General features: G+C 39.8%; 1 protein-coding gene across 1 annotated transcript in view; it reads left to right on the top strand.

The window, feature by feature from the left end:
- The window catches only part of ATOSA (atos homolog A), a 165,826-nt gene that overhangs the window by 53,726 nt on the left and 84,260 nt on the right, over positions 1-27,840 (top strand). Inside the window, exons 2-4 of the mRNA XM_053717489.1 lie at positions 9,518-9,702; positions 13,091-13,293; positions 18,671-18,796. Coding sequence (XP_053573464.1) covers positions 9,518-9,702; positions 13,091-13,293; positions 18,671-18,796 — 514 coding nt within the window. The remainder of the gene's footprint in view (positions 1-9,517; positions 9,703-13,090; positions 13,294-18,670; positions 18,797-27,840) is intronic.

Raw genomic sequence — 27,840 nt, 5'->3', positions numbered from 1 at the left:
TTCATATTCTGTTGTTACTTCCTTGGATAGAGCTATATCCAATGTGTTAAACATGTTGGCTACAAATTTCAGAGATGCCCTGTGTCTGGCCCCTGTTGATTTATAGGCTGACCAACCATCAGGTCATACGTGTAACCCTTTCAGTTCCAAATTGTGTTATCAGAAAATGGTTTACTAACAGTGGAATAGTGGCTGACCAAGTCATGGCAGTAAAGTAATGTGACCTAATATCTATATATTATGGAAAATCACAGTTGTTAAATAATATATCAAGTGTATACAAATAATGTGGTTTGCAACCAACTGTATATCTTTAAAAAGGGAGAATCATTTTACTCATTTTTAATGGTCCTACTGCAGAAGATATTCAGCCCTCAGAAAATTATACATGAGCTTTTACATACAGCTGTTCTGAGGGCTGAATATCTTCTGCAGTAGGACCATGAAAAACGTAAGGAGAGGCCACTGTAGTACTGATCATCAGGTATCTAAATACCAGAAAGTTCACATTAGACACTATAGTTATAGACACTATAGTTAGACTGCTATAAATGTGTATTTAGCATAGTAGTTTTGCCATGATCTGCTTTGTTAGAAATGCCTTTGTCGCGTGCTGAGTCAGACCAAAGAATTCTTTAAAAATCGGTTTCCATAAAAACAGGAGCTGTGATGTTTTCACCATGTGTAATTTATTGACTTTACACATTCAAATTCAGCTGGTGTGGAGCAACAGTCATTTATTTATAGATACATTAAAATCTTTACAGTGCCATAAATATATTATATAGGTTTATTTTTCTCACCCTACATTTAAAATGTAAAGTACAAATAAAATTTATTTAATGTCTCTTTAATTATTCAGTGCTATAACACTTAAAGTCTTCTTTAGGGCCAGATTGCTGCAAATATTCAAAGGACTGAGATGTGTTGCTAACCGAGCATTTTTTTAGAAAGACAGATTGTTCTCAGAAATGGTGCATCCATGCAGTTCCCAATAGCCTATTTCTAATCTCTTAACCTCACACCAATTACCTTTTGTTCCATTAAACGGACAAATTACCCAAACATGTTCTACTCTTTAATTTGTTCCCAGTGATCCATTTTACTTACTGGAGTATAATTAAATTGTTTACAAACAGCTCCTTTACCCTTATTTTGGCATTTGAAATAGCTGATTTAGACTGTGGTATTCCAAACTGACAAGCTATGTAAACACAGCCAGCAGAAGAAATTATACTCCAGTTGTGTAGAAGTTATAAAATATTAATTTTCCATTGTTCTCTCTAGGGGCCTGATATTCAAAACCTCGCCGGCATGGAGAGAAATCACGCTAAATCTTTTAGACTTTCTATTATAATGTAGGAGTCTCTTTCTCTTGTTAAGTGTATTCAGTCCACGGGTCATCCATTACTTATGGGATATATTCCCTTCCCAACAGGAAGTTGCAAGAGGATCACCCAAGCAGAGCTGCTATATAGCTCCTCCCCTCACATGTCATACCCAGTCATTCTCTTGCAACTCAACTAGATAGGACGTTGTGAGAGGTCTGTGGTGTTTTTTATACTTAGTTTATTTCTTCAATCAAAAGTTTGTTATTTTAAATGGCACCGTAGTGTGCTGTTTGTTTTCAGGCAGTATTTGGAAGAAGAATCTGCCTGCGTTTTCTATGATCTTAGCAGAAGTAACTAAGATCCACTGGCTGTTCTCGCACATTCTGAGGAGTGGGGTAACTTTCAGAAAGGGAATAGCGTGTGGGGAATCCTACAAACAAGGTATGTGCAGTAAATTATTTTTCTAAGGAATGGAATTGACTAAGAAAATACTGCTGATACTGATGTAATGTAAGTACAGCCTTAAATGCAGTAGCAACTGGTATCAGGCTGATGAATGTATGTACAATAAGTAATTTTCTAAGGAATGGAATTTGACTAAGAAAATACTGTTAATACTGAAGTAATGTATGAGCCTTAACTGCAGTAGAAGCGACTGGTAGCAGGCTTATTAATAACACTACCTAACTTTTAAAGTGCATGTTTAAAACGTTTACTGGCATGTTATTCGTTTTTTGTGAGGTACTTTGGTGATAAATCTTTTGGGGTATGATTTTCCACATGGCTGTCGTTTATTTCTACATAGAAACGGTTAACTGAGGTTTCCCACTGTTGTAATATGAGTGGGAGGGGCCTATATTAGCACTTTTTTGCTCAGTAAAAATTCAATTTCAGTCTTCCTGCTTCTTCCTTCTTGATCCAGGACACGTCTAGAGAGCTCAGGGGTCTTCAAAATTCATTTTGAGGGAGGTAATCAGTCACAGCAGACCTGTGACAGTGTGTTTGACTGTGATAAAAACGTTAATTGTTAAATTGATTATCCGTTTTTGGGTATTAAGGGGTTAATCATCCATTTGCTAGTGGGTGCAATGCTTTGCTAACTTAATACATTTACTGTGAAAATTTGGTTGCTATAACTGATTTGGTTCATTGTTATTTCAACTGTGACGATTTTTTGTGCTTCTTAAAGGCGCAGTAGCGTTTTTTATATTGCTTGTAAAATTTATTTGAAAGGATTTTCCAAGCTTGCTAGTCTCATTGCGAGTCTGTTTAAACATGTCTGACACAGATGAATCTGTTTGTTCACTATGTTTGAAGGCCAATGTGGAGCCCCACAGAAATATGTGTGCTAAATGTATTGATGTCACTTTGAATAAAAGTCAATTTATATCTGTAAAGAAATTATCACCAGACAACGAGGGGGAAGTTATGCCGACTAACTCTCCTCACGTGTCAGTACCTTCGCCTCCCGCTCAGGAGGCGCGTGATATTGTGGCGCCAAGTACATCAGAGAGACCCATACAAATCACTTTGCAAGACATGGCTGCTGTTATGACAGAAGTATTATCTAAATTGCCTGAATTAAGAGGCAAGCGCGATAGCTCTGGGTTAAGGACAGAGCGCGCTGATGATGTGAGAGCCATGTCTGATACTGCGTCACAATTTGCAGAACATGAGGACGGAGAGCTTCATTCTGTGGGTGACGGATCTGATCCAGGGAGACCGGATTCAGAGATTTCTAATTTTAAATTTAAGCTTGAGAACCTCCGTGTATTGCTAGGGGAGGTATTAGCGGCTCTGAATGATTGTAACACGGTTGCAATTCCAGAGAAAATATGTAGGTTGGATAGATACTTTGCGGTACCGGTGTGTACTGACGTTTTTCCTATACCTAAAAGGCTTACAGAAATTATTAGCAAGGAGTGGGATAGACCCGGTGTGCCCTTTTCCCCTCCTCCAATATTTAGAATTTTTTTTCCAATAGACGCCACCACACGAGACTTATGGCAGACGGTCCCTAAGGTGGAGGGAGCAGTTTCTACTTTAGCTAAACGTACCACTATCCCGGTGGAGGATAGTTGTGCTTTTTCGGATCCAATGGATAAAAAATTAGAAGGTTACCTTAAGAAAATGTTTGTTCAACAAGGTTTTATCTTACAGCCCCTTGCATGCATTGCGCCTGTCACTGCTGCTGCGGCATTCTGGTTTGAGTCTCTGGAAGAGGCCATTCGCACAGCTCCATTGGATGAGATTATGGCCAAGCTTAAAGCACTTAAGCTAGCTAATGCATTTGTTTCTGATGCCGTTGTACATTTAACCAAACTAACGGCTAAGAACTCCGGATTCGCCATCCAGGCGCGCAGAGCGCTATGGCTTAAATCCTGGTCAGCTGACGTGACTTCTAAATCTAAATTGCTTAATATTCCTTTCAAAGGGCAGACCTTATTCGGGCCCGGCTTGAAAGAAATTATTGCTGACATTACTGGAGGTAAGGGTCATACTCTTCCTCAGGACAGGGCCAAATCAAAGGCCAAACAGTCTAATTTTCGTGCCTTTCGTAACTTCAAGGCAGGAGCAGCATCAACTTCCTCCGCTCCAAAACAGGAAGGACCTGTTGCTCGTTACAGACAGGGCTGGAAAGCTAACCAGCCCTGGAACAAGGGCAAGCAGGCCAGAAAGCCTACTTCTGCCCCTAAGACAGCATGAAGAGAGGGCCCCCTATCCGGAAACGGATCTAGTGGGGGGCAGACAATCTCTCTTCGCCCAGGCTTGGGCAAGAGATGTCCAGGATCCCTGGGCGTTGGAGATCATATCTCAGGGATATCTTCTGGACTTCAAAGCTTCTCCTCCACAAGGGAGATTTCATCTTTCAAGGTTATCAGCAAACCAAATAAAGAAAGAGGCATTTCTACGCTGTGTGCATGACCTCTTAGTAATGGGGGTGATCCACCCAGTTCCGCGGACGGAACAAGGGCAAGGGTTTTACTCAAATCTGTTTGTGGTTCCCAAGAAAGAGGGAACCTTCAGACCAATCTTGGACCTAAAAATCTTAAACAAATTCCTAAGAGTTCCATCATTCAAAATGGAAACTATTCGAACCATCCTACCCATGATCCAAGAGGGTCAATACATGACCACAGTAGACTTAAAGGATGCCTACCTTCATATACAGATTCACAAAGATCATTATCGGTACCTAAGATTTGCCTTTCTAGACAGGCATTACCAGTTTGTAGCTCTTCCCTTCGGGTTGGCTACGGCCCCGAGAATCTTTACAAAGGTTCTGGGCTCACTTCTGGCGGTTCTAAGACCGCGAGGCATAGCGGTGGCTCCGTATCTAGACGACATCCTGATACAGGCATCAAGCTTTCAAATGGCCAAGTCTCATACAGAGATAGTTCTGGCATTTCTGAGGTCGCATGGGTGGAAAGTGAACGTGGAAAAGAGTTCTCTATCACCACTCACAAGAGTCTCCTTTCTAGGGACTCTTATAGATTCTGTAGAGATGAAAATTTACCTGACGGAGTCCAGGTTATCAAAACTTCTAAATGCTTTCCGTGTCCTTCATTCCATTCCATGCCCGTCAGTGGCTCAGTGCATGGAAGTAATCGGCTTAATGGTAGCGGCAATGGACATAGTGCCATTTGCACGCCTGCATCTCAGACCGCTGCAATTATGCATGCTAAATCAGTGGAATGGGGATTACTCAGATTTGTCCCCTCTGCTAAATCTGGACCAAGAGACCAGAGATTCTCTTCTCTGGTGGCTTTCTCGGGTCCATCTGTCCAAGGGTATGACCTTTCGCAGGCCAGATTGGACGATTGTAACAACAGATGCCAGCCTTCTAGGTTGGGGCGCAGTCTGGAACTCCCTGAAGGCTCAGGGATTATGGACTCAGGAGGAGAAACTCCTCCCAATAAATATTCTGGAGTTGAGAGCAATATTCAATGCTTTTCTAGCTTGGCCTCAGTTAGCAACACTGAGGTTCATCAGATTTCAGTCGGACAACATCACGACTGTGGCTTACATCAACCATCAAGGGGGAACCAGGAGTTCCCTAGCGATGTTGGAAGTCTCAAAGATAATTCGCTGGGCAGAGTCTCACTCTTGCCATCTGTCAGCGATCTACATCCCAGGCGTGGAGAACTGGGAGGCGGATCTTCTAAGTCGCCAGACTTTTCATCCGGGGGAGTGGGACCTTCATCCGGAGGTCTTCGCTCAACTGATTCATCGTTGGGGCAAACCAACTTGGTCTTCGCTTCACACTTTTTCAAAATTTTACAAATTTGACACTTTTGCTTCTTCGGAGGCTGTTTTTGGGAGAAAGGTTCTACAGGCAGTGGTTCCTTCCGTTTAAGTTCCTGCCTTGTCCCTCCCATCATCCGTGTGCTTTGGCTTTGGTATTGGTATCCCATAAGTAATGGATGACCCGTGGACTGAATACACTTAACAAGAGAAAACATAATTTATGCTTACCTGATAAATTTATTTCTCTTGTAGTGTATTCAGTCCACGGCCTGCCCTGTCTTTTAAGGCAGATCTAAATTTTAATTAAAACTCCAGTCACCACTGCACCCTATGGTTTCTCCTTTCTTCTCTTGTTTCGGTCGAATGACTGGATATGACATGTGAGGGGAGGAGCTATATAGCAGCTCTGCTTGGGTGATCCTCTTGTAACTTCCTTTTGGGAAGGGAATATATCCCATAAGTAATGGATGACCCGTGGACTGAATACACTACAAGAGAAATAAATTTATCAGGTAAGCATAAATTATGTTTTTTTCACAAAAAGAACACTACATAGCAACACAGCTAGATCACACCGGTCACTGTCAGCAGTCAATCTATCACCCAATCCCACAGCAAACACCATATACCATACAGGATTAGTGACAGGCTGGATAAACAGATGACGCTTGACTTGGATATAAAATTTATTTAAAATGTGGTTAAAACCAAATAAAAGCTGGACGTGTTTCGCAAGAACACATTGTTTCCTCAAGCAGCTCAGAGCATAACATTTGTGTTTCTAATTTTTTTTTTTTTTTTTTAAGGGCCTCACCGTCCCAACTAGACTTCTTAGATCGCCTCACCTTAGCTGCGAGGTTTTGAATATCAGGCCCTACGTACTGGGCTTTGGTATACAGACAGATAAAAGATAAGGAAGCATGTGTGTACACAAGTGACAAAATAAAGAGATCTGGCTTTACCTGTAAGCTTAACACATTTTAATAGATTGTGGTTTCAAAGCACAAAACCAGCTATTTCATATACACAAACCAGAAAATGCAATTTTCCATACATTTTAAAATCTGCAACTGTTATAACAAGTCATTGGAAATTAATTAAAGGGATATGAAACTCAAAATTTTCCTTTAATGATTCAGATAGAGCATGCAATTTTAAGCAACTTTCTAATTTACTACTATTATCAATTTGTCTTCGTTCTCTTGGTATGCTTTGTTGAATGAACAGCAATGCACTGCTGGTTTCAAACTGAACACATGGGCGAGCCAATGACAATCAGTATTTCTATGCAGCCTCCAATTAGCCGCTAGAACCTAGGTTCTTTGCTGCTCATGAACTTTCCTAGATAAACCTTTCAGCAAAAGATAATAAGAGAAGGAAGCAAAATAAATAATAGAAGTACATCGGAAAGTTGTTTAAAATGGTTTTCTCTATCTGAATCATGAAAGAAAATGTTTGGGTTTCATGACCCTTTAAGGGAAAAACAACTTTACAGGATACTGCCTCTTTAATCTCTGGGCAGTGAGGATTACTAAATGTCTCCCCTTCATAGGCTACTGTAACAGGCTGTGCTGGTTTGCTATTGATTACAGATCCCTATATAAAAATAGCTATAACTAATGCTCACTCACAATATTTGTAGTTGGCACATATCTTGATGCCCAGTCATGTATGCTGGATATGGACCTTCGCTTTTTGTGTGCCTTGGATAGTTGGATGTCATGAATTCTACTATAGTTTTGCATACATTGCATGAGGCACTATTACCCAGAACTTTTACAGTGTGTATCTTTTTATTAATAGTCATTCATCCAACAAAAGACATTCAATTGTAATATATTAATAGGTGGATAAACACCCAATACAGGCATTAAACATAATCCTACACATTTTGGTGATTTACCCTTTGTGTAATTTTTATATCCTGTAGTGTAGATAATCCTGTACATATAGTGAGTCCTCAGTGTCTGAAAGTTTCAAGGTCTGTAACTACAATAGGGGAGTTTATCGCAGTACAAAATAATCCATTAGTAAACTTTTCATTCTCATAGAAATTAGTGTTGAGGTTGCATAATATTAATCTTCTTACTTGCATTTAAAATAATGTTCCTAAATGTCCTTATTACATTTTATCATCGGTTTACTCTAATCTTCACCTAATAAAATGTTATGCTGTATGGCTTAAAGGTTTGGTGAGCCAGTTGGCTACAGGGCGTGCAAAGGATGATTTAAATGTTCTGCAGAAGTATAAAACAAAGCCATTTATTTTATTGCACAGAGGATCTTATTCTTGCAGCTGTGTAATGTGTAAGAAGCAGCGCCAGCTGCTGCTTTATCTACTGACGATTGTCTATTAATTCTTTGTACTACTTCAGGCCGGAGCTGCAACCATAACAAAAGCGTCTCTGTATTTGCTAATGAATTCTTGTATTGCGTGGTGCAAGATAGCATTGTATAGGCCCAGTTTTTCTGCACAGGCCTAGAATGGAGGATACAAACCTTTTTTTTCATTTAGTACAATGCCATGCCTTTAACTGCAAGTAGAGTTGAACTTTGCCTTTGTAAATTGTTTCTGTAATTCAAAGTTTTGAAGCGTTTGTGCTGTCATAACATTGCTGCAAACTGTCATAAATAGGGTTGCCTGATGTCCTCCATTAAAAAAACTGGACAATCTTTAGTTGAGTGGGCACGATGGCCTGTTGGTCACACAACGCTTGCCCACCAAAGCAGTCATTGTACTCATTGGCTGCTGTAACATACAAATCAATCATTATATTCCTCATTTTACTCCTTTTGGTTGCCATTAACACAGAGACAGTAGAGATATGACCCCTTTACTGCCATCACTTCCTTCTGCCCCATATTTGTAATGCATGAAAGCAATACTTTAAACACTCACACTTAAAAAAACAAAACTGGACATTTAAGGGTAAAGTATTTATGTGAAGAATTTACTACTGGACAGCCTGTTAAAACACTAGACTGGACACCTGGCAACCCAAGTCATAAAGCAGGCACTAAAGGGATATGAAACACAATTTTTTACTTTCACCCTGGGTAGTGCTTGCTTATTGGGGGCTACATTTAGCCTCCAGTCAGCATGCGCTACCCAGGTACTGGACGAAAAATGGTCCGCCTCCTAAGCTTACATTCTTGCTTTTTCAAATAAAGATGCCAAGAGAACGCAGAAAAATTGATAATGGTAGTAAATTAGAAAGTTGTTTAAAATTCCATGCTCTATCTGATTCATGAAAGAAAAAAAGGGTTTCATATCCCTTTAAAGTCAAAATTGTATTTATGCATCAGAACTTTTAATTATGCATAATTAAACATTTTGTTGGGAATTACATTTTGATTTTAATGTCCCTTTTAAGGAGCAACAGTTGCAGTGTAATGTTATAAAGCATAAGCATTGCATACAGAAGCTGATGTTTTACTGCAGCTTCTGTACAAAAGTCACACCCCAGACATAAGACCTGTATATCTGAAGAGGTATGAGATAATGCTACATTTACAGCAAATGGTTAATGCTCAAAATGAGTCAATGGTCTTATTAGCATTTCAGAGAAAATGTATTCTCTTAAAGACTATGTTTAATTCTTAAAGGGACATGAAACCCATTTTGTTTCTTTCACAATTCAGAAAAAGCATACTGAGGTAGACTAAGGAGCAGCAATGCACTACTTGGAGCTATGCTCTTTCTAAATAATGAAAACAATGAGGTTAATGGCCTTTTAAAGACAAACCAGGTAACTTCTGCTCATATCTCTCAATTTCTATACAAGTAATATATGTAATGTGATTTAAACGTATGCACTCTTGTACAGCTGCATGATGGGCCAGTGCTTTCCCACCAGCAAACAGAAAGTTATTTTGTTTTATTTTGCTTTGCACATTGCTGTGCTCTAACGCTGCATCTTGTGTTTCTTTTGTGGCAGATTCAATGGATGAGTTCTTTGAATATGAGGCAGAGGAGTTCCTGGTGTACCTTGCTTTGCTGATTACAGAAGGTCGGACTCCAGAACATTCTGTGAAAGGCAGAACAGAAGGCTTGCACTGCCCTCCAGCACAGTCTAGTCAGCCTGGCCCCACTAAGCATGAATGCAGTGAGAAGTTGGCACAGGTAGGGATACAATATGTTCCTGATAAAACAGACAATTGAAAACAATTCACTGAATAGAACATAACTTAAATGCACGCAGTTCATCTAAGGTGTTGGGTTCCCATCCTCCCTGCATTTAAGAAAATATTTATTTAAACTTCCATTTGCCAATCTCTCATCTCTTAACAGAGTATATATTTACAACCAAAGTAGTTTAATAGTTTTATTTTATAAATCTGCAGCCTTCATGTATTTATAGGACTCTCACTCAAAACCCATCTCTGACAGCCTTTTTTTTTAATGCTTGAGATTTATGGCCTTTCATAGCCCTTTCTCTGTGGAGCTAAATGTCACATCAGTGTCACAGCAGGCAGAGGTGGGACGTGAAGGCAGGACTGTCAGATGCTGATATGACGAGTTTTCTGTCTCTGATAAGACAGCTTCATTTTCAGATGTCATGAACCCCAGAATCGGTTATATTGCCATTTCCACATGATGAAAAATAAAGAAGCAGATAATAATAATTTTTTCTCCTTGTCTAAGCTTAAAAAATACAGCAGAGTGAAATCTTATATTTGAACTCTTTCCTTACATGACCATTCTTAAACATTTCTCTGATTTCTTTTTAAACTAATGTTGGCCATGCCTCTTTTTGTGACCTTGCTGTTCTGAATAAAAAAACATTTTTGCTTTCATGCTATAGAGAGCATGCTGCACCCCCCCCCCCCCCCCCCCTGTTCACTGTTTGAGCTGTGGGAGTTGTTTGTATCACCCACTGATCGATCTGTTCCTAGGGCAGATATCTGCACAAACATGCATTTCCTGTTAGTTTCAATAGATGAAGCAAACATTTCAATAATAGAAAAAACAAAACAACTATCCTATGTCATATCCTCATGTTTTCGCTGGCAAAATTTAAAAAAAAATTTGCACTAAAAAAGAAGTGCTTAGTGACTCAGTGTCTGTTGACGTATAAATAACTGAGTAGTTCCTCTTGCCGGTGGTATGTTAAAAGAAGACTGTGATGAAACATTATACATTATTTTTCCCCCAACAATTTTTGCACAGACTCTCAGAACACTGTACTACATTTTCATGAGTTATTCATAGAGGTCAGTTTTCACTATAGAAATTAGCAAACCTATTTCCAATAACAATGACTGTCAGTCTCGTACTACCTGTACTATGCACCACAGAATATAGAGAAAGCAGTTGCAATAACTTTATACAGGTACAAATCCCCAAATTTCGTAATTCCAACATTCAAACATTAATATTTAAAAAAAAAAAAAAATAAATTGGCAAAAATTGCTGTTTCCCTGCCTGCAAGTCACAGTCTTTCCTGCCTGTGTCTTTGCTTTGTTTATTTGTGTTCTAAAATTCAAATAGTCTATTTAAATCAACAAATATTACCTTTCTGATTACCGTACTGTATATACCAAAGTATACATGTATAAGCTGTATTATGCCATGTAAATATTGCCTTAATATCATAATATATTGTTGTTTACACTTGGTTGCATCTCTTGTTCAAGTTGTCCCAATTTAAAGATTAAACTATTCAGAAATACAAATCTTTTACAGTCCCAAGCAGTTTGGATAAAATGTTTTCTACATGTAATTGCAAGCAAGCCAATAAATATACAAGCATCAGTGTGAGGTACTTTGGGGGTAAGAATGTGTAATAAGAAATTAACCTTTGGTTTAGTCAAAATGTTTACACACTAGGAGGAATTACTTTAGTGTAAACCAATTCATATAATTTGCAATATGAAATTGGGATGATTTTGAAACAATTTAGCTGTACTAAGCAAAATGTTTTATTCTGAATTGAAATCCCATCACCGTTGCTTTTTTGCACATCTGAATGATGGGGAATAATGAAAAGAACCACGTTTTATTTATATTGTATTGTTGTAACAGACCCATGTAAGGATGACTCTGTAGATTTATTTGTATAGTAATGTATCCACTTATATTAACGTATCTATGTAATATGGTAGTGATTACGATAGATTAGTATTTCTGAGTATCTCACTCCCATGAGTTTTCCAATGCTGGGAATGGACCTTTGACATTTTCATCATACCCAAAAACAATGGACTTTTTCTATTTTTATAATGAGAATATGGGGACAGTCTGGTCTCCACTTCGAATATATCTGGTATGTGAAAAAAACAATAAATGCAGTTACATGCATACTACCATAATCTACAACAGAGAATAATGTTTTATCTTGGTTGATGCCTTGGTTTTATACACGCTTAAAAGCATCTAACAGGAGTTAATCTTATGTAACAGAGCTCTGTAATGTCTTGTTTTCTCTGGGATAGTCTTCCCCTCTGTACCTCATCAAATCCCTTTTCCCTCTGTACCTCATCAAATCCCTTTTAAAGCTAAGTTCTTCAAACTTTTTTCCCACGAACCAATGCAATGATATCACATACTTTTGCGACAGTATTTTTATGCTTGGTCTGAAGATTTCTGAAGTAATATACGAGATATAAGATAAAGGCAATTTTTGGTAAAGTGTGAATACTTTATTCCTGATTGTGTCAAACTTAAAAGAGTTGTAAAAAGTAATAACGCACACATTCTCTCATACAACACAGACTCTCATACCACCCCCCCCCCCACATACTCTCATACAACACCACACACACACTCGCATATAACACACATAAAAGTTGAAACCCAGTAATGGGTCCCGCCTGTGGTTTGAAGAACCCTGCATTAAAGTGCCATAAAACATGTTTGAGATATGTGCATATCCTAAAAGGATTAATTAAGTAAAATAGTTTGCATTAAAAAAAAGCTTAAAAATTGCTGGCAAGTATTTTAAAATAATTTTCAAAAATAAGCAAAATTACTTATATAGCTATGCTGTCTGGAGTAGTCTAATCCACCCCATTATCAGTGTTTAGCATCAGAAACACAGGCATTGTATTTAACAGCAGCTTATTTGTTTCTAGGCATGCTCCAGCAGATAATCACTGTGTACTTCTTCATTCTACCAAAGCAATGGTAGATATAGATACAGCCATAGAAGGAAATGTGTGGGGGAGTTAGGGCTGTACAATTTGGAAACTATAGGTAAAGTAATTAAAGTACATATTATATATTGTCTCTATCCCAACTTATTTTATGTCCCTTTAAAGGGACAAAATAATAGAAATAGCATACTGTGTTATACTGACTTGGACAGTGTTGTATATGCCTGTGTAGCAGCTGTAAAAATGGTTGTGTGCATTTTTGTACAGGTATGACAAACTAGCTTTTCTCACCTAATTTTTTTTTTAAGAATAGAACAGTACAACCTTGCTATTTGTTTTATTTCCCCTGTAAGACATGCCGCATCCTAATGTTTGTACACTGTAATTTGTAAAGAAGCCTCTGTTTTTCTTTTCAGTGTCGCCAAGCTAGGAGAACTCGGTCCGAAGTTGCCCTTCTGTGGAGAAACAATATTCCCATCATGGTTGAGGTGATGCTGCTACCAGACTGTTGCTATAGTGATGAAGGAGGAAGCACTGAAGGGAATGATTTAAATGATCCTGCAATGAAACAAGATGCCCTCTTGCTGGAGCGGTGGATACTGGAGCCTGTTCCCAGACAGTATGTGCTCTGTATCTGAACAATCATTATGTCTAGAGTTAATGAAGAGATTTTATAGAATTACCAAGGCATTTATTCGTATTTTAAATGTTAATCTGTTAGAAAAATAATCTTAGATTACTTAAGTACATACATTTAATTATTTTAATTTGTTTCTTCCATCTTTTGATCCTATTTTTCAATTACAAGACAGTTATTTTGTGTTGCTATAAAATAGCATATCATTAAACTTTAAACAAATTAACATCTTATTTGCTACAGTTGTTTTTCAACAGCCAAACTTCACCCACCACTTGCCTTATTTAGAGGAGCCAATCCAGGCTTGAGACTACAGACAACAAGGCTAGACAAGGTCATTATTAGATATGTATATTCAGAGGTTTTGTATACCTCAGAATGTGTAAGAAGGCAGCTGCTCGTGCTGTTCGGCTATTTTAAGAGCCAAATTTCTTCTTGTGAAACTGCATCACACTAGGATCTTGATTTGCATAAAAAAAAAAGCAGAGCAACCACCTTCTTACGCATTCCGAGGTATCCGAAACCTCTGAATGCACATATCTAGTCATTGTTAGTATAAACTGCATAGTTTTGCAGTTATCTGCTAAAGCCAGTTAAAGGGATAGTAAACCCCAACATTTTATTTTATGATTCAGATAGAACATAAAATTAAATTCGAAAGTTGTTTAAAATTGTATTATCAAATTTTCTTCATTCTCTTGTTATCCATTCCTGAAGGGACTGCATTGCACTACTGACAGGAAGCTGAAAATATCTATTTAGTCAATCACAAGAGACAAATGTGTGCAGGCACCAATTAGCAGCAGCTCCCACTAGTGTATGATATGTGCGTATTCATTTCCATCTATATGGGAGGAGAGTCCACGGCTTCATTCATTACTTTTGGGAATTTTAGAACCTGGCCACCAGGAGCAGGCAAAGACACCCCAGCCAAAGGCTTAAATACCTCCTCCACTCCTCTCATCCCCCAGTCATTCTTTGCCCCAGGGTTACAGAATAGGGTTCAGATCTCATCCGCCCAGGGGCAGATTTCTCCTGTCAAACCTGTCTTCAAGACCAGAGAAGAGGGACGCCTTTCTAGAATGTGTGAGGGATTTCTCTTCTCTCTGAGTAATTGTACCAGTATCTCCAGCAGAGAGAGGTCTAGGGTACTATTCAAACCTTTTTGTGGTCCCAAAGAAGGAGGGCATGTTCTGCCCGATTCTGGACCTAAAATGTTTAAACAAATTTCTGGCCGTTCCATCGTTCAAAATGGAAATGATCAGATCTATTCTGCCCCTAATTCAAGAGGGACAGTTCATGACAATAATAGACTTGAAGGATGCCTACCTTCATGTGCCAATCCACAGGGATCACTTCTCCTCCAATCTCACAGATGGAAGATAAACTCAGGAAAGAATTCCCTGGTTCCCAGCAACAGGGTGAAATTCCTGGGCACAATAATAGACTCTATTTTCATGAAGATATTTCTCACAGATCAGCGACGCAGGAAGATTGCGTCTACCTGTCTTGTCCTTCAGTCCTTCTCAAGACCCTCTGTGGCTCAGTGTATGGAGGTGATTGGACTCATGGTATCCAGCATCAATGTCATTCCATTCGCAAGGTTCCACCTCAGACCTCTTCAGCTGTGTATGTTGAGGCAGTGGAATGGCGACCACTCAGAACTATCCCAAAAGATTTCTCTGGACGATCGGATGAGGGAATCCCTCTCTTGGTGGATCCGTCCGGAACAGCTGTTCCAAGGGACATTCTTCCTGAGACCGTCCTGGGAGTTTGTGACCACGGACGCCAGTCTGGCAGGATGGGGGGCTGTTTTTGGGTGCCAGGATGGCACAAGGAAGGTGTACTCGAGGAGTCCCTCCTCCCGATCAATATTCTGGAACTTCGAGCGATCCACAATGCTCGGAAAGCTTGGCCTCTCCTGGGGTCGTTCAGCTTCATCAGATTCCATACAGACATTACCTCGGTGGCCTACATCAACCATCAGGGGGGGAAGAGAAGCTCTCTAGCAATGGAGGAGGTATCTCGGATATTGGTATGGGCAGAGTCCCACAACTGCTCGCTATCAGCAATCCACATTCCGGGTGTGGACAATTGGGAAGCAAATTTTCTCAAGACAATCCTTCCACCCGGGGGAATGGTCTCTCCACCACGAAGTGTTTGCGGAGATCTGTCACAGATGGGGGACTCCGGAGATAGATCTCATGGCGTCCAGACTCAATTGCAAGCTACCTAAACATGGGTCGCGGTCCAGGGATCCCCAGGCAGAGCTGATAGATGTCTTGGCGGTTCAACCTAATTTACATTTTTCCACCGTTGCCACTTCTACCTCGTGTAGTGGCCCGCATCATACAGGAGTGAGCTTTGGCTATACTGATTGTTCCGGCGTGGCCGCGGAGGACGTGGTTTGCGGATCTGGTGGGGATATCATCTTCTCCACCATGGAGGTTACCCTGTTGCAGGAATCTGCTGGTACAGGGTCCCTTTAAACATCAAAATCTAGATTCTCTGAGGCTGACTGCGTGGAGATTGAACGCTTAATCTTAGACAAGAGAGGATTCTCTGAGAGAGTGATTGATACTCTCATTTAGGCTAGGAGGCCGGTCACTCGTCGCATCTATCATGAGGTGTGGAGGACTTGTCCTGGTGTGAGAAACATGGATATCCTTGGCACAAGGTTAAGGTATCTAGGATTCTGTCCTTTCTCCAGGATGGGTTGGAGAAGGGGCTTGCCGCAAGTTCCTTAAAGGGACAGATTTCTGCGTTATCTGTTTAGTTGCACAGGAGGCTCGCGGAGCTTCCTGATATTCAGTCTTTTGTTCATGCTCTGTCTAGAATCAGGCCTATCTTTAGACATTCTGCTCCACCCTGGAGCTTGAACTTGGTTCTTAAGGTGTGGCAGAGGGTTCCATTTGAACCTATGCACTCTATTGACATTAAGATTCTTTCTTGGAAGGGTCTCTTCCTGGTTGCTATTGCATCAGCATGCAATGTGAGCCTCCTTATCTGGTTTTTCCCGCTGATAAGGCTGTTCTTCGCACTGGTTTGGGATTTCTTCCCAAGGTTGTGTCTACCCGTAACATCAATCAGGAAATAGTTGTTAATTCTTTGTGTCCTAACTCTTCCTTCCCTAATGAGAGGTTACTTCATAATTTGGATGTGGTTCGAGCCTTGAAATTTTATCTTTAGGCTACGAAGGATTTTAGGCAGTCTACATTTCTTTTTGTAGTGTATTCAGGGAAACGCAAGGGGCAGAGAGCCTCTTCAACTTATTTGTCCTTTTGGTTGAGGAGCATGATTCGCTTGGCCTATGAGACAGCGGGACATAAGCCTCCTAGAGGATCACGGCTCATTCAACTAGAGCTGTGGCTTCTTCTTGGGCATTTAAGAATGAGGCCTCTATGGAGCAGATTTCTAAGGCGGCTACCTGGTCCTCCTTACATACTTTTACAAAGTTTACAAATTTGACGTTTTTGCTTCTTCAGAAGCAGTTTTTGGGAGAGAGGTTTTGCAGGCTGTTTTTTTCATTGTGTCCTCTAGAGCATGGTTATTTGTTTCCCACAAGTAATGAATGAAGCCGTGGACTCTCCTCCCCTTAAGATGGAAAACATAAATTTATGCTTACCTAATAATTTCATTTCTATCGTGGGGAGGAGAGTCCACGGCTCCTGCACGTTTCTCCGGTAGGCGGACCTAAATTTTTGTTTGTTCTTCTGGCACCATTTATAACCTGATATTTCTCCTACTGTTCTTTGTTCCCTCGGCAGAATGACTGGGGGATGAGGGGAGTGGGGTATTTAAGCCTTTGGCTGGGGTGTCTTTGCCTCCTCCTGGTGGCCAGGTTCTAAATTCCCACAAGTAATGAATGAAGCCGTAGACTCTCCTCCCCACGATGGAAATGAAATTATCATGTAAGCATAATTTGTTTTTTTTAACAAGGGATGCTAAGAGCACAAAGCACATTTGAAAATAGAAGTGAATTTAAAAGTGTCTTATAATGACATGCTCTATCTGAATCATGAAAGTTTAATTTTGACTTTCCTATACCTTTAAGGAAATATATGTAGCAGAGTTAGCCTCGAGTCTGCAGTGTGCATTTCCCGCTCTGAGAATTAGGAAATCCACCATTTTCAGGGCCAAATTATTTGCAGTGATTAAACACATAGGGCTCTATTCTAATTAATCAAAACTCCCTTGGGGAAAATTATTGCATGGCTATTTGCTGGATTTCTTAATCTAAACCTGTTCTAAAGCATTAAAAAAACAGTGCTATCACTTTGCAAATGCATTCTTACAGCTTGCATGAGGACAATTCCACATTTTCAGCTGTTTATCAAGCGATGTTTGGCTGCTTTAGCTTCCAATGTGTACCTAAAGTCATCTCCCAACTGTCCTCCATCCTGCAGGATTGTCTCAGGTTGAGAGGTCTGGCCTGCTTCCTGCCTACCGACATTTATTATCCCAGTTTTAATAGATTATTTGAGCCACACCCACGGATGCCCAGAGACAACTAATGACTACCTGTAATCCCACCCTTTTGATGTGGACACGTCCACAGTCCAACTGTGAATCTGCTCAAAATGCAGTTGGCCCACTTCCACAAGCTTTTTAACCTCCTGTCATCACAGCCTCCAGAAAATGTTGGGAGGCATGTAAAGTTATATAATAACTTATTAACAGATATTTTTTCTATTTCAAAGAGTAATTTTTCCCTTGCCAAACCAGTACCTCAAGTCAAAATTTCCATGCATTCTTAATGCTGTACTGAAATTTTATCCTGTTCAGTGCTTCTGTCCATGTGTGGCCAGTTTGCACGAGCTGGGCTAAATAAAAGCTTGTTCCATGGTGCTAGGCTCATGAGCATTATCTGATATATGCTGGAGCCCATGAAAGCTATGACTTTGGTCTGGGTACTAAAATTAATATTTGAGTATTGTATAGCATGTTGTTGCTGGTTAGTAGAGTATACTGTCCCTTTTAATAGATCACAGTAAATTTAGGTGGACATTTTGGGACAGATTCTAAGTACTGCTCTAACTGTTGTATGCAATCTGTATCAGGTCTATCATGGCTGTTCTTCAGACGCACGGGTATTGCAAGTTGAAAGTAAATGCGGTCGCTTGAGTGCAATTCAGTAAATTACATATATATCTTTTTTTTTTTTTTTTTAAATAAAATGGATGTTTTGAAAATATTTTGCTAAGCATTTTACTAATAGCATTTCAGTCTATATTCCAATACAATTACTTTTCAATATATCTGTACTTGATATTTACTCTGTTTTCAAATTGAATGCTATCTATTTTTATTTAATATCATTCTATATTCATTCATTAAATTTTTTCTTTTCTGCATCTAGGAGTGGTGATCGATTCATTGAAGAAAAGACTCTGCTACTTGCTATCCGCTCCTTTGTTTTCTTCTCTCAGTTAAGCGCCTGGCTGAGTGTATCACACGGTGCTGTGCCACGCAACATTCTATACCGGTAAGATGGCAAGCCCTTGCATTTTGTTTAATTATGCGTCAGAAGAAAGTGGAGGAAAAATGCTCAAGCATGAATTTGGAATGTTGACTATTTTGCTCTCAATTTCCCAGTAAATCTGCTGCACCTTGCACTATTTAGTTCCCACATTTAAAAGAAATATTCATGCATAAATGTTGATAAGGTTATGGTGTTGAATGCATATGTATTTTGCTAGGGGGCATTTGAACATCTTGAATACAAGCAGCAGTCAGCCTATCGTTTAAACTCTAAAAAAAAAAATTCAGACCAACTAGTAACAGGTGACTTTATAAGCAGAAAATTGCTTTGCACATAATTGCTTGAAAGCTAGAGGGGACTTGTGATTTATAATTTGTTTCTTGTGGTAAGTGAAATGCTAAATAGAAAAACCGAATAAAAGTTTGAGGCTATATCAAGTAGTTTAATCTGATGTACTGATACAGAAAGAAGGCACAAAATCTATTTCTTTTTCACAGTTAAAATTATGTGTCTAGTAATCTGATTTTGGTATCTACCTACCAAAAGAAATACAGAACAACTTTTCTACAATATTTTACCTATTAACCTTTTTATATTAATTGAAATACAAATATAATTTGTCTTCAGCTAATTAGTAGATTGTAAATGTTGACAATCCCCTTATTTAGGTATGTGTGTATTTTTAAATATCTATATGTGTGTGTATATTTTTAAATATCTGTGTGTGTGTAATAAATAAATATATATATATATATATATATATATATATATATATATACACACACACACACCGGCCACTCTATTAGGTAACCTTGCTAGTACTGGGTTGGACCCTCTTTTGCCTTCAGAGCTGCCTTAATTTTTTGTGGCATAGATTGAACAAGGTGTTGGAAGCATTCCTCAGAGATTTTGGTACATATTGACATGATAGCATCACGCAGTTGCTGCAGATTTGTCATGATGCAAATCTCCTGTTCCACCACATCCCAAAGGTGCTCAATTGGATTGCGATCTGGTGACTCTGGAGGCCATTGAAGTACAGTGAACTACTTGTCATGTTCAAGAAACCAGTTTGAGATTATTTGAGCTTTGTGACATGGTGCATTATCCTGCAGGAATTAACCATCAGAAGATGGGTACACTGTAGTCATAAAGGGATGGACATGGTCAGCAACAATACTCAGGTAGGCCGTAGTGTTTAAACAATGCTTAATTGGTACTAAGGGGCCCAACGTGTGCCAAGAAAATATCCCCCACATCATTACAACACCACCAGCCTGAACCGTTAATACAAGGCAGGATGGATCCATGCTTTCATGTTGTTTACGCCAAATTCTGACCCTACCATATGAATGTTGCAGATGATATCGAAACTCATCAGACCAGGCAACGTTTTTCCAATCTTCTATTGTCCAAGTTTGGTGAGCCTGTGCAAAATGTAGCCTCAGTTTCCTGTTCTTAATTGACAAGAGTGGCACCCGATGTGGTCTTCTGCTGCTTTAGCCCATCTGCTTAAAGGCTTGACGTGTTGTGCATTCAGAGGTAGGGATAGACAGATATTGTTTTTTTCAGGACCGATACCGATTATTGACTGCCTTTCAGGCCGATAACCAATAACAGTAGCCGATATTCTGTACATTTAAAGTTTTTTGAAAAATCAACACAATTTCTACACAAATCTGGTATAAACTGAACATGCTTATTAAAATTTTAAACATTAAAAGTAAAAACTGGGAAAGATGAAGTGCTTGAAAATTCTTATTAAATGGCTTCCCAAAACATAGAACAATGACATAAATCCCTTTTAAACTGCACACTGATATAAAATGAAATTTAAGTCACTACTGCTAAGCTAGACGCTACATGATTTCTTCAATACTCCCAGTTTAGTAGAAAAACATTATAGTGCAGAAAGCATAACATTTCAGCATGCCTCCTGTTAAACGGCTTCTGGTTTTTTCATATATTGCTGCCACTTTACTAAAAACATGCTCACTTGGTACACAGATAAGGGTTAAAAGTAAAGTAAAAAAAAAATAATAATAATATATATATATATACTGCCACTTGACAGGAAAGAAAGGACATGCTGGAATATCGGTGCTAGATTTATTTATTTGCTTTCTTTTTAATATGCTCAATTATTTATTGGATTGCAAATATCTTCCCTGGTACTGAGGAGTGGACTATAATTTTCTTTATTATGTCACTTATGGGCAGTTTTATACATGTGTAACAGCGCCACCTAATGGTCAGAGCATTGTTATCAACTGTTAGAGAATATTGATGCTAGTCTCCTATACTGCATAGCTTTCTACTCAAGGTTGTTGTTGTAGACATTCAATTGATGTGCCTGAACTATCATTTTTTTCAATGGTTTTTTTCCGTGCCCATGAAAGGGGAAAATAAAATATTTAAATTAAAAAATCGTCATTATAGCAGCTTTAGTGAAATGTTTTGCAAATGTGTAACATTTATCAGAATGCAGCAAATAATGTTCTATTTGTGACAGCAATTAGCAAGCAGATTGATTTTATGTATTGCTGACCCCTATGAGCAAATCAAAAGTAATTTAGCTCTGTGTACTTCAGGAAACTATGTAGCTTTAAGTGCCACTTAAAGATCACATTTTCCATTTCACAAATCATATATGTTTGTTTATGCAAGTCCATCTACAGGTCTGCCATTGGGGGTATGGTAGTTGGTAACTGAGCTCCCAGGAACACCTGGGCTTGGACTCTGTTATCAGTGCTATTTATTATTATTAGATGCTATACTATTTCCAACTTATATGTGCTATAGATGATTTGTGTCACTTTAAACTACATATTTTCCTTGAAGTACACAGAGCTAAATTTCTATTGATTTGCTCCATATCTGTAATATTGGTAAGTTTCTGGCCAATACCGATATTTCAGAAATTCAAAATATCTGCCATAATAATCGGCCGCTCCAATTTATTGGTCTATCCCTAGTATTCTGCCTACCTTTGTTGTAACGTCTGGTTATTTTAGTTACTGTTACCTTTCTATCATCTCAAACCAGTCTGCCCATTCTCCTTTGACCTCTGACATCAACCTGGCATTTTCGTCCACACAACTTCTGCTCACTGGATATTTTCTCTTTTTTGGACCATTCTCTGTAAACCCTAGAGATGGTTGTGCGTGAAAATCCCAGTAGATCAACAGTTTTTGAAATACTCAGACCAGACCGTCTGGCACCAACATCCATGCCACGTTCACTTAAATCCCCTTCCCTATTCTGATGCTCGGTTTGAAATTCAGCAACTCGTCTACAACATGTCTAGATGCCTAAATGCATTGGCTGATTAGCAATTTGTGTTATTTAGGAATTAACCAGGTGTACCTGATAAAGTGGCAGATGTGTGTGTGTGTGTGTGTGTGTGTATATGTATGTGTGTGTATATATATATACACACACACACACACACACACACACACACACACACACACATATATATATATATATATATATATATATATATATATATATATATATATACATACATACATAGTTCCAGTATATAGTTCCAGTATCTTTATTATAAATAATGGGGAAGTGCAGGATTTAAGAATTGTTTTGTTAAGTTACATTTGCAATATCATATTTGAAAACAACATTATCAGCTAGAGATAAGCCATATGTTGGCTGACAGTTGTGCTTTTGTTGTCCTCCTTTCTTCTAAGGCAAAATATCAGCATTTCTTTATCATTAATCTGCAGCTGTCCTCTTTAAAGGGATTTTAACCCCTTCAGGACTGGGAATTATGAAGAAAAACTAGCCTTAAGTACCGGAGAATTTTAAGCATTTCTGCTATCACTCCATTTAAACATAGAGCATTGTCTTTTGTTTTTTCTTTACCTATCAAAACTATATATACTTTTTCGTAGACAACCCAAGGTATTGGGCCTATTTTGGTATATTGCATGCCACCGTTCCACCCCCAAATGTGATCATATTAAAAACAAATCATTAACTTGTTCACATACTTTGGGTTTCTCACTGAAATTATTTACACCCGACTACTGCAGCCATAAGACAAATAGTTGTAAAAGCTTCTCTGGGATCCCCTTTGTTCATAAATAGCAGACATGCATGGCTTTGCCATTGCTTTTTGGTAACAGAGGGCCACTAATTGCAGCTGTACACACACACACACACTGGTCACCACCGTCTTAGGTACTGGCAGACAGTCTGCCGGTCTTCAGTTTAGGGAGAATATCCTCCTAAAGAACACACCTCCCTGATCTCCCCTCCCCCAAACAGCTCTTTAAATGGACACTGAACCCAATTTTTTTTCTTTTGTGATTCAGATAGAGCATGCAATTTTAAGCAACTTTCTAATTGACTCCTATTATCAAATTGTCTTCATTCTCTTGGTATCTTTATTTGGAATGTAAGTTTAGATGCCGGCCCATTTTTGGTGAACAAACTGGGTTGTTCTTGCTGATTGGTGGATAAATTCACCCACCAATAAACAAGTGCTTTCCATGGGTCTGAACCAAAAGATAGCTTAGATGCCTTCTTTTTCAAATAAAGAAAGCAAGACAACGAAGAAAAATTGATAATAGGTGTAAATTAGAAAGTTGCTTAAAATTGCATGCTCTATCTGAATCATGAAAGAAAAAATTTGGGTTCAGTGTCCCTTTAACCTTCCCCCTCTCACTAGGTGCAGCCATCTTAAGTACTTGCAGCTGTCTGCGAGTACTCAGTTTGTATTTTTTTTTTTAATATATATATAGTGTAGTGTTCCCCCCACCCTATTGATTGTAAGTAGAACCCCCCCCCCCCACCAAATCTTTTTTCTGTTGGCAGGGAACACGGCACCCTCCCACCCCCCTTTCTGGCAATGGGCTGCCCACCCTCCTTAAAGCTGACAGCCGGGACCGCAGCATATGTAACGTAGTACCTACGTCGATTAAGCTTAAAGGGACAGTATACACTCATTTTCATATAACTGCATGTAATAGACACTACTATAAAGAATAAGATGCACAGATACTGATATAAAAATCCAGTATAAAACTGTTTAAAAACTTACTTAGAAGCTGTCAGTTTGGCTCTGTTGAAAAGGTAGCTGGAAAGCCCACTGCAAGTGGCAAATAAGACACTCCCCCCCCCTCCCTTCTTTTGCATATGAAAAGACCCTTTACACAAACAGGAGCAAGCTGAAGAAGGTAGCTGACGGTATTCACATAAAACTTTGGGGCTTGGTTAGGAGTCTGAAAATCAGAGCAATGTTATTTAAAAATAAGCAAAACTATACATTTATTTAAAAAAAAAAAACTTTATGGGCTATATAAATAGATCATCTACAAAACATTTATGCAAAGAAAAAATGAGTCTATAATGTCCCTTTAAGGGTTTAAACAATACTACTTTGGTAGAAAAAAATATGTTAACGCAAAATAAACATTAAAAAATGTGAGGAAAAAACAGCAAACAACTTACTTGTTTTCTTGCATAATTAGCACTTAGAATTTCTCACTGTAGCCTCTGCCCTCTGTGGGATTAGAGTTACACATTTCTCTTGCAAGGTGTATCCAGTCCACGGATTCATCCTTTACTTGTGGGATATTCTCATTCCCTACAGGAAGTAGCAAAGAGAGCACACAGCAAAGCTGTCCATATAGCTCCCCCTCTAGCTCCACCCCCCAGTCATTCTCTTTGCTGGCTCTAAGCACTAGGGTCTCTCTCGGGAGTGTAAAGTGAATGTGGTGTTAGAATTGTAGTTTTATTATCTTCAATCAAAAGTTTGTTATTTTAAATGGTACCGTTTTGTACTATTTACTCTCTAGCAGAAAAGTGATAAAAATTTGTGTAACTAAAATCCACTGCTGTTCCCACACGCTATGTTCACAGACTTAGTAAGGAATTGAATGCTTACATAATAGGGCTAATATACTGGTTGACACTTATTCAGGGCAATCGATTGTTTGGCTAAGGAAAAATTTGCAAGACACTTTGAAAGCCCTTTTGGTTTTTTTCTGGGGTTATTACCACATGGCTGCGTTTTAGTCACTTAGGAGTGATTTACTAGGCCTCACAGCTCCGGAGTAGAGTGGGAGGGGCCTAATTTCGCGCCTCAGATGCGCACTTAGAATTGCAGATAAGTTCATGCTGTTTCACATGGAGGGTCCTGCTGATATTTGAGGGCCTTAAAGAAGCTATATTCCCCCAAATCCGATCCCTGCAATCTTATTAAGGCTTTAGCTAGATACTGTGAAAATTTCAGAAAGATTGCAGCATTTTTCACCGTTTTGTAAAATTGTGTGCTTTTTTTATCTCTTAAAGGCACAGTAACGTTTTTTTTTTTCAAATTGTGTTTTTTCTTTGATTAAAGTGATTCCAAGCCTGTTTGTGTACTCTACTTGTCTGTTAAACATGTCTGACACTAAGGAAAATCCTTGTTCAATGTGTTTAGAAGCCATGGTCGAACCCCCTCTCAGAATGTGTCCCACTTGTACTGATATGTCTATACACTTTAAAGATCATATTGTTGCACTTAAAAATGTGGCCCAAGATAATTCTCAGACTGAAGGTAACGAGGGTAGCCCGTCTGCCTCTCCCCAAGTGTCACAACTAGTTACGCCCGCGCAAGCGACGCCTAGTACCTCTAGTGCGTCTAACCCTTTTACATTACAAGACTTAGCGGCAGTCATGGATAATTCTCTTACAGCCTTCTTATGTAAACTGCCCGTGTTACCTGCAAAGCGTGATAGCTCCATTTTAAGAACAGATTATGAGCATTCTGACGCTTTGGTAGCCGTATCCGATATACCCTCACAATGCTCTGAAGTGGGAGCGAGGGATTTGATGTCTGAGGGAGAAGTCTCTGATTCAGGAAGGGTTCCTCCCCAGACAGATTCAGATACATTGGCTTTTAAATTTAAACTAGAACACCTCCGTGTTTTACTTAGGGAGGTATTAGGTACTCTGGATGACTGTGACCCTTTGGTGATCCCAGAGAAATTGTGTAAAATGGACAAGTACCTAGAGGTCCCTGTTTACACGGATGCGTTTCTGGTCCAAATAGCTAAGTTAGCGGCGAAAAATTCAGGTTTCGCCATTTTGGCGCGCAGGGCGCTATGGCTAAAGTCCTGGTCGGCCGATGTGTCGTCAAAATCCAAGCTTTTGAACATTCCTTTCAAAGGGAAGACCCTTTTCGGGCCTGAATTGAAAGAGATTATTTCAGATATCACCGGGGGAAAAGGCCATGCTCTCCCTCAGGACAAAGCCTTTAAAACAAAGAACAAAGCTAATTTTCGTTCTTTTCGCAATTTCAGGAACGGCCCCGCTTCATCCTCTCCGGCTGCAAAGCAAGAGGGTAACGCTTCACAGCCCAAGGCAAACTGGAAACCTTACCAGGGCTGGAATAAGGGTAAACAGGCCAAAAAGCCTGCAGCTGCCACCAAGACAGCATGAAGGGGTAGCCCCCGATCCGGGACCGGATCTAGTAGGGGGGCAGACTCTCTCTCTTCGCTCAGGCCTGGGCTAGAGATGTACACGATCCTTGGGCATTAGAGATTGTAGCCCAGGGATACCTTCTAGAATTCAAGGACTCTCCTCCAAGGGGAAGGTTCCACATTTCTCGTCTGTCTACAGATCAGACAAAGAAAGAGGCATTTTTACGCTGTGTAGAAGATCTACATACAATGGGAATGATCCACCCAGTTCCAATTGCAGAACAAGGACTGGGGTTTTACTCAAACCTGTTTGTGGTTCCCAAAAAAGAAGGAACTTTCAGACCAATCCTGGATCTCAAAATTCTAAACAAATTCCTCAGAGTTCCATCATTCAAGATGGAGACCATTCGGACAATCTTACCAATGATCCAGGAGGGTCAATATATGACTACCGTGGATCTAAAGGATGCGTATCTGCACATTCCTATCCACAAAGATCATCACCAGTTTCTCAGGTTCGCCTTTCTGGACAAGCATTTTCAGTTTGTGGCTCTTCCTTTCGGTTGGCCACTGCTCCCAGAATTTTCACAAAGGTGCTAGGGTCCCTCCTGGCGGTTCTAAGACCGCGGGGCATAGCAGTGGCGCCTTACCTAGATGACATCTTAATTCAGGCGTCAACTTTCCAAAGAACCAAGTCTCACACGGAGATTGTATTGGCCTTTCTGAGGTCTCACAGGTGGAAGGTGAACATCAAAACGAGTTCTCTCTCCCCCCTCACAAGAGTTCCATTCCTAGGAACCCTGATAGACTCGGTAGAAATGAAAATATTTCTGACGGAGGTCAGAAAGCTAAAACTCTTAACTACTTGCCGAGCTCTTTATTCCATTCCTCGGCCATCTGTGGCTCAGTGCATGGAGACAATCGGACTAATGGTTGCGGCAATGGACATAGTCCCTTTTGCTCGGATACACCTCAGACCACTGCAACTATGCATGCTCAAACAGTGGAATGGGGATTATGCAGATTTGTCTCCTCAAATTCAGTTGGACCAGGAGACCAGATATTATCTTCTCTGGTGGTTGTCTCAGGATCACCTGTCTCAAGGAATATGTTTCCGCAGGCCAGAGTGGATCATCGTAACGACCGACGCCAGTCTGTTAGGCTGGGGTGCGGTCTGGGACTCCCTGAAAGCTCAGGGCTTATGGTCTCGGGAAGAAACTCTTCTCCCGATAAACATTCTGGAACTGAGGGCGATAATCAACGCTCTTCAGGCATGGCCTCAACTAGCGGCGGCCAAATTCATCAGATTTCAGTCGGACAACATCACGTCGATCATCAGTGGGGAACAAAGAGTTCCCTAGCGATGACGGAAGTAACCAAAATAATCAGGTGGGCGGAGGATCACTCCTGCCATCTCTCAGCAATTCACATCCCAGGAGTAGACAACTGGGAGGCGGATTTTCTAAGTCGTCAGACTTTTCACCCGGGGGAGTGGGAACTCCACCCGGAGGTATTTGCCCAGCTGACTCAGCTATGGGGCACCCCAGAGTTGGATCTGATGGCATCCCGTCAGAACACCGAACTTCCTCTCTACGGGTCCAGGTCCCGGGATCCCAAGGC

This window comes from Bombina bombina, chromosome 6 (assembly GCF_027579735.1).
Source record: "Bombina bombina isolate aBomBom1 chromosome 6, aBomBom1.pri, whole genome shotgun sequence".
Classification (NCBI taxonomy): Eukaryota; Metazoa; Chordata; class Amphibia; order Anura; family Bombinatoridae; genus Bombina; species Bombina bombina.
Note: the sequence above shows the minus strand (reverse complement) of the source record. Positions and strands in the feature narration are given on the sequence as shown.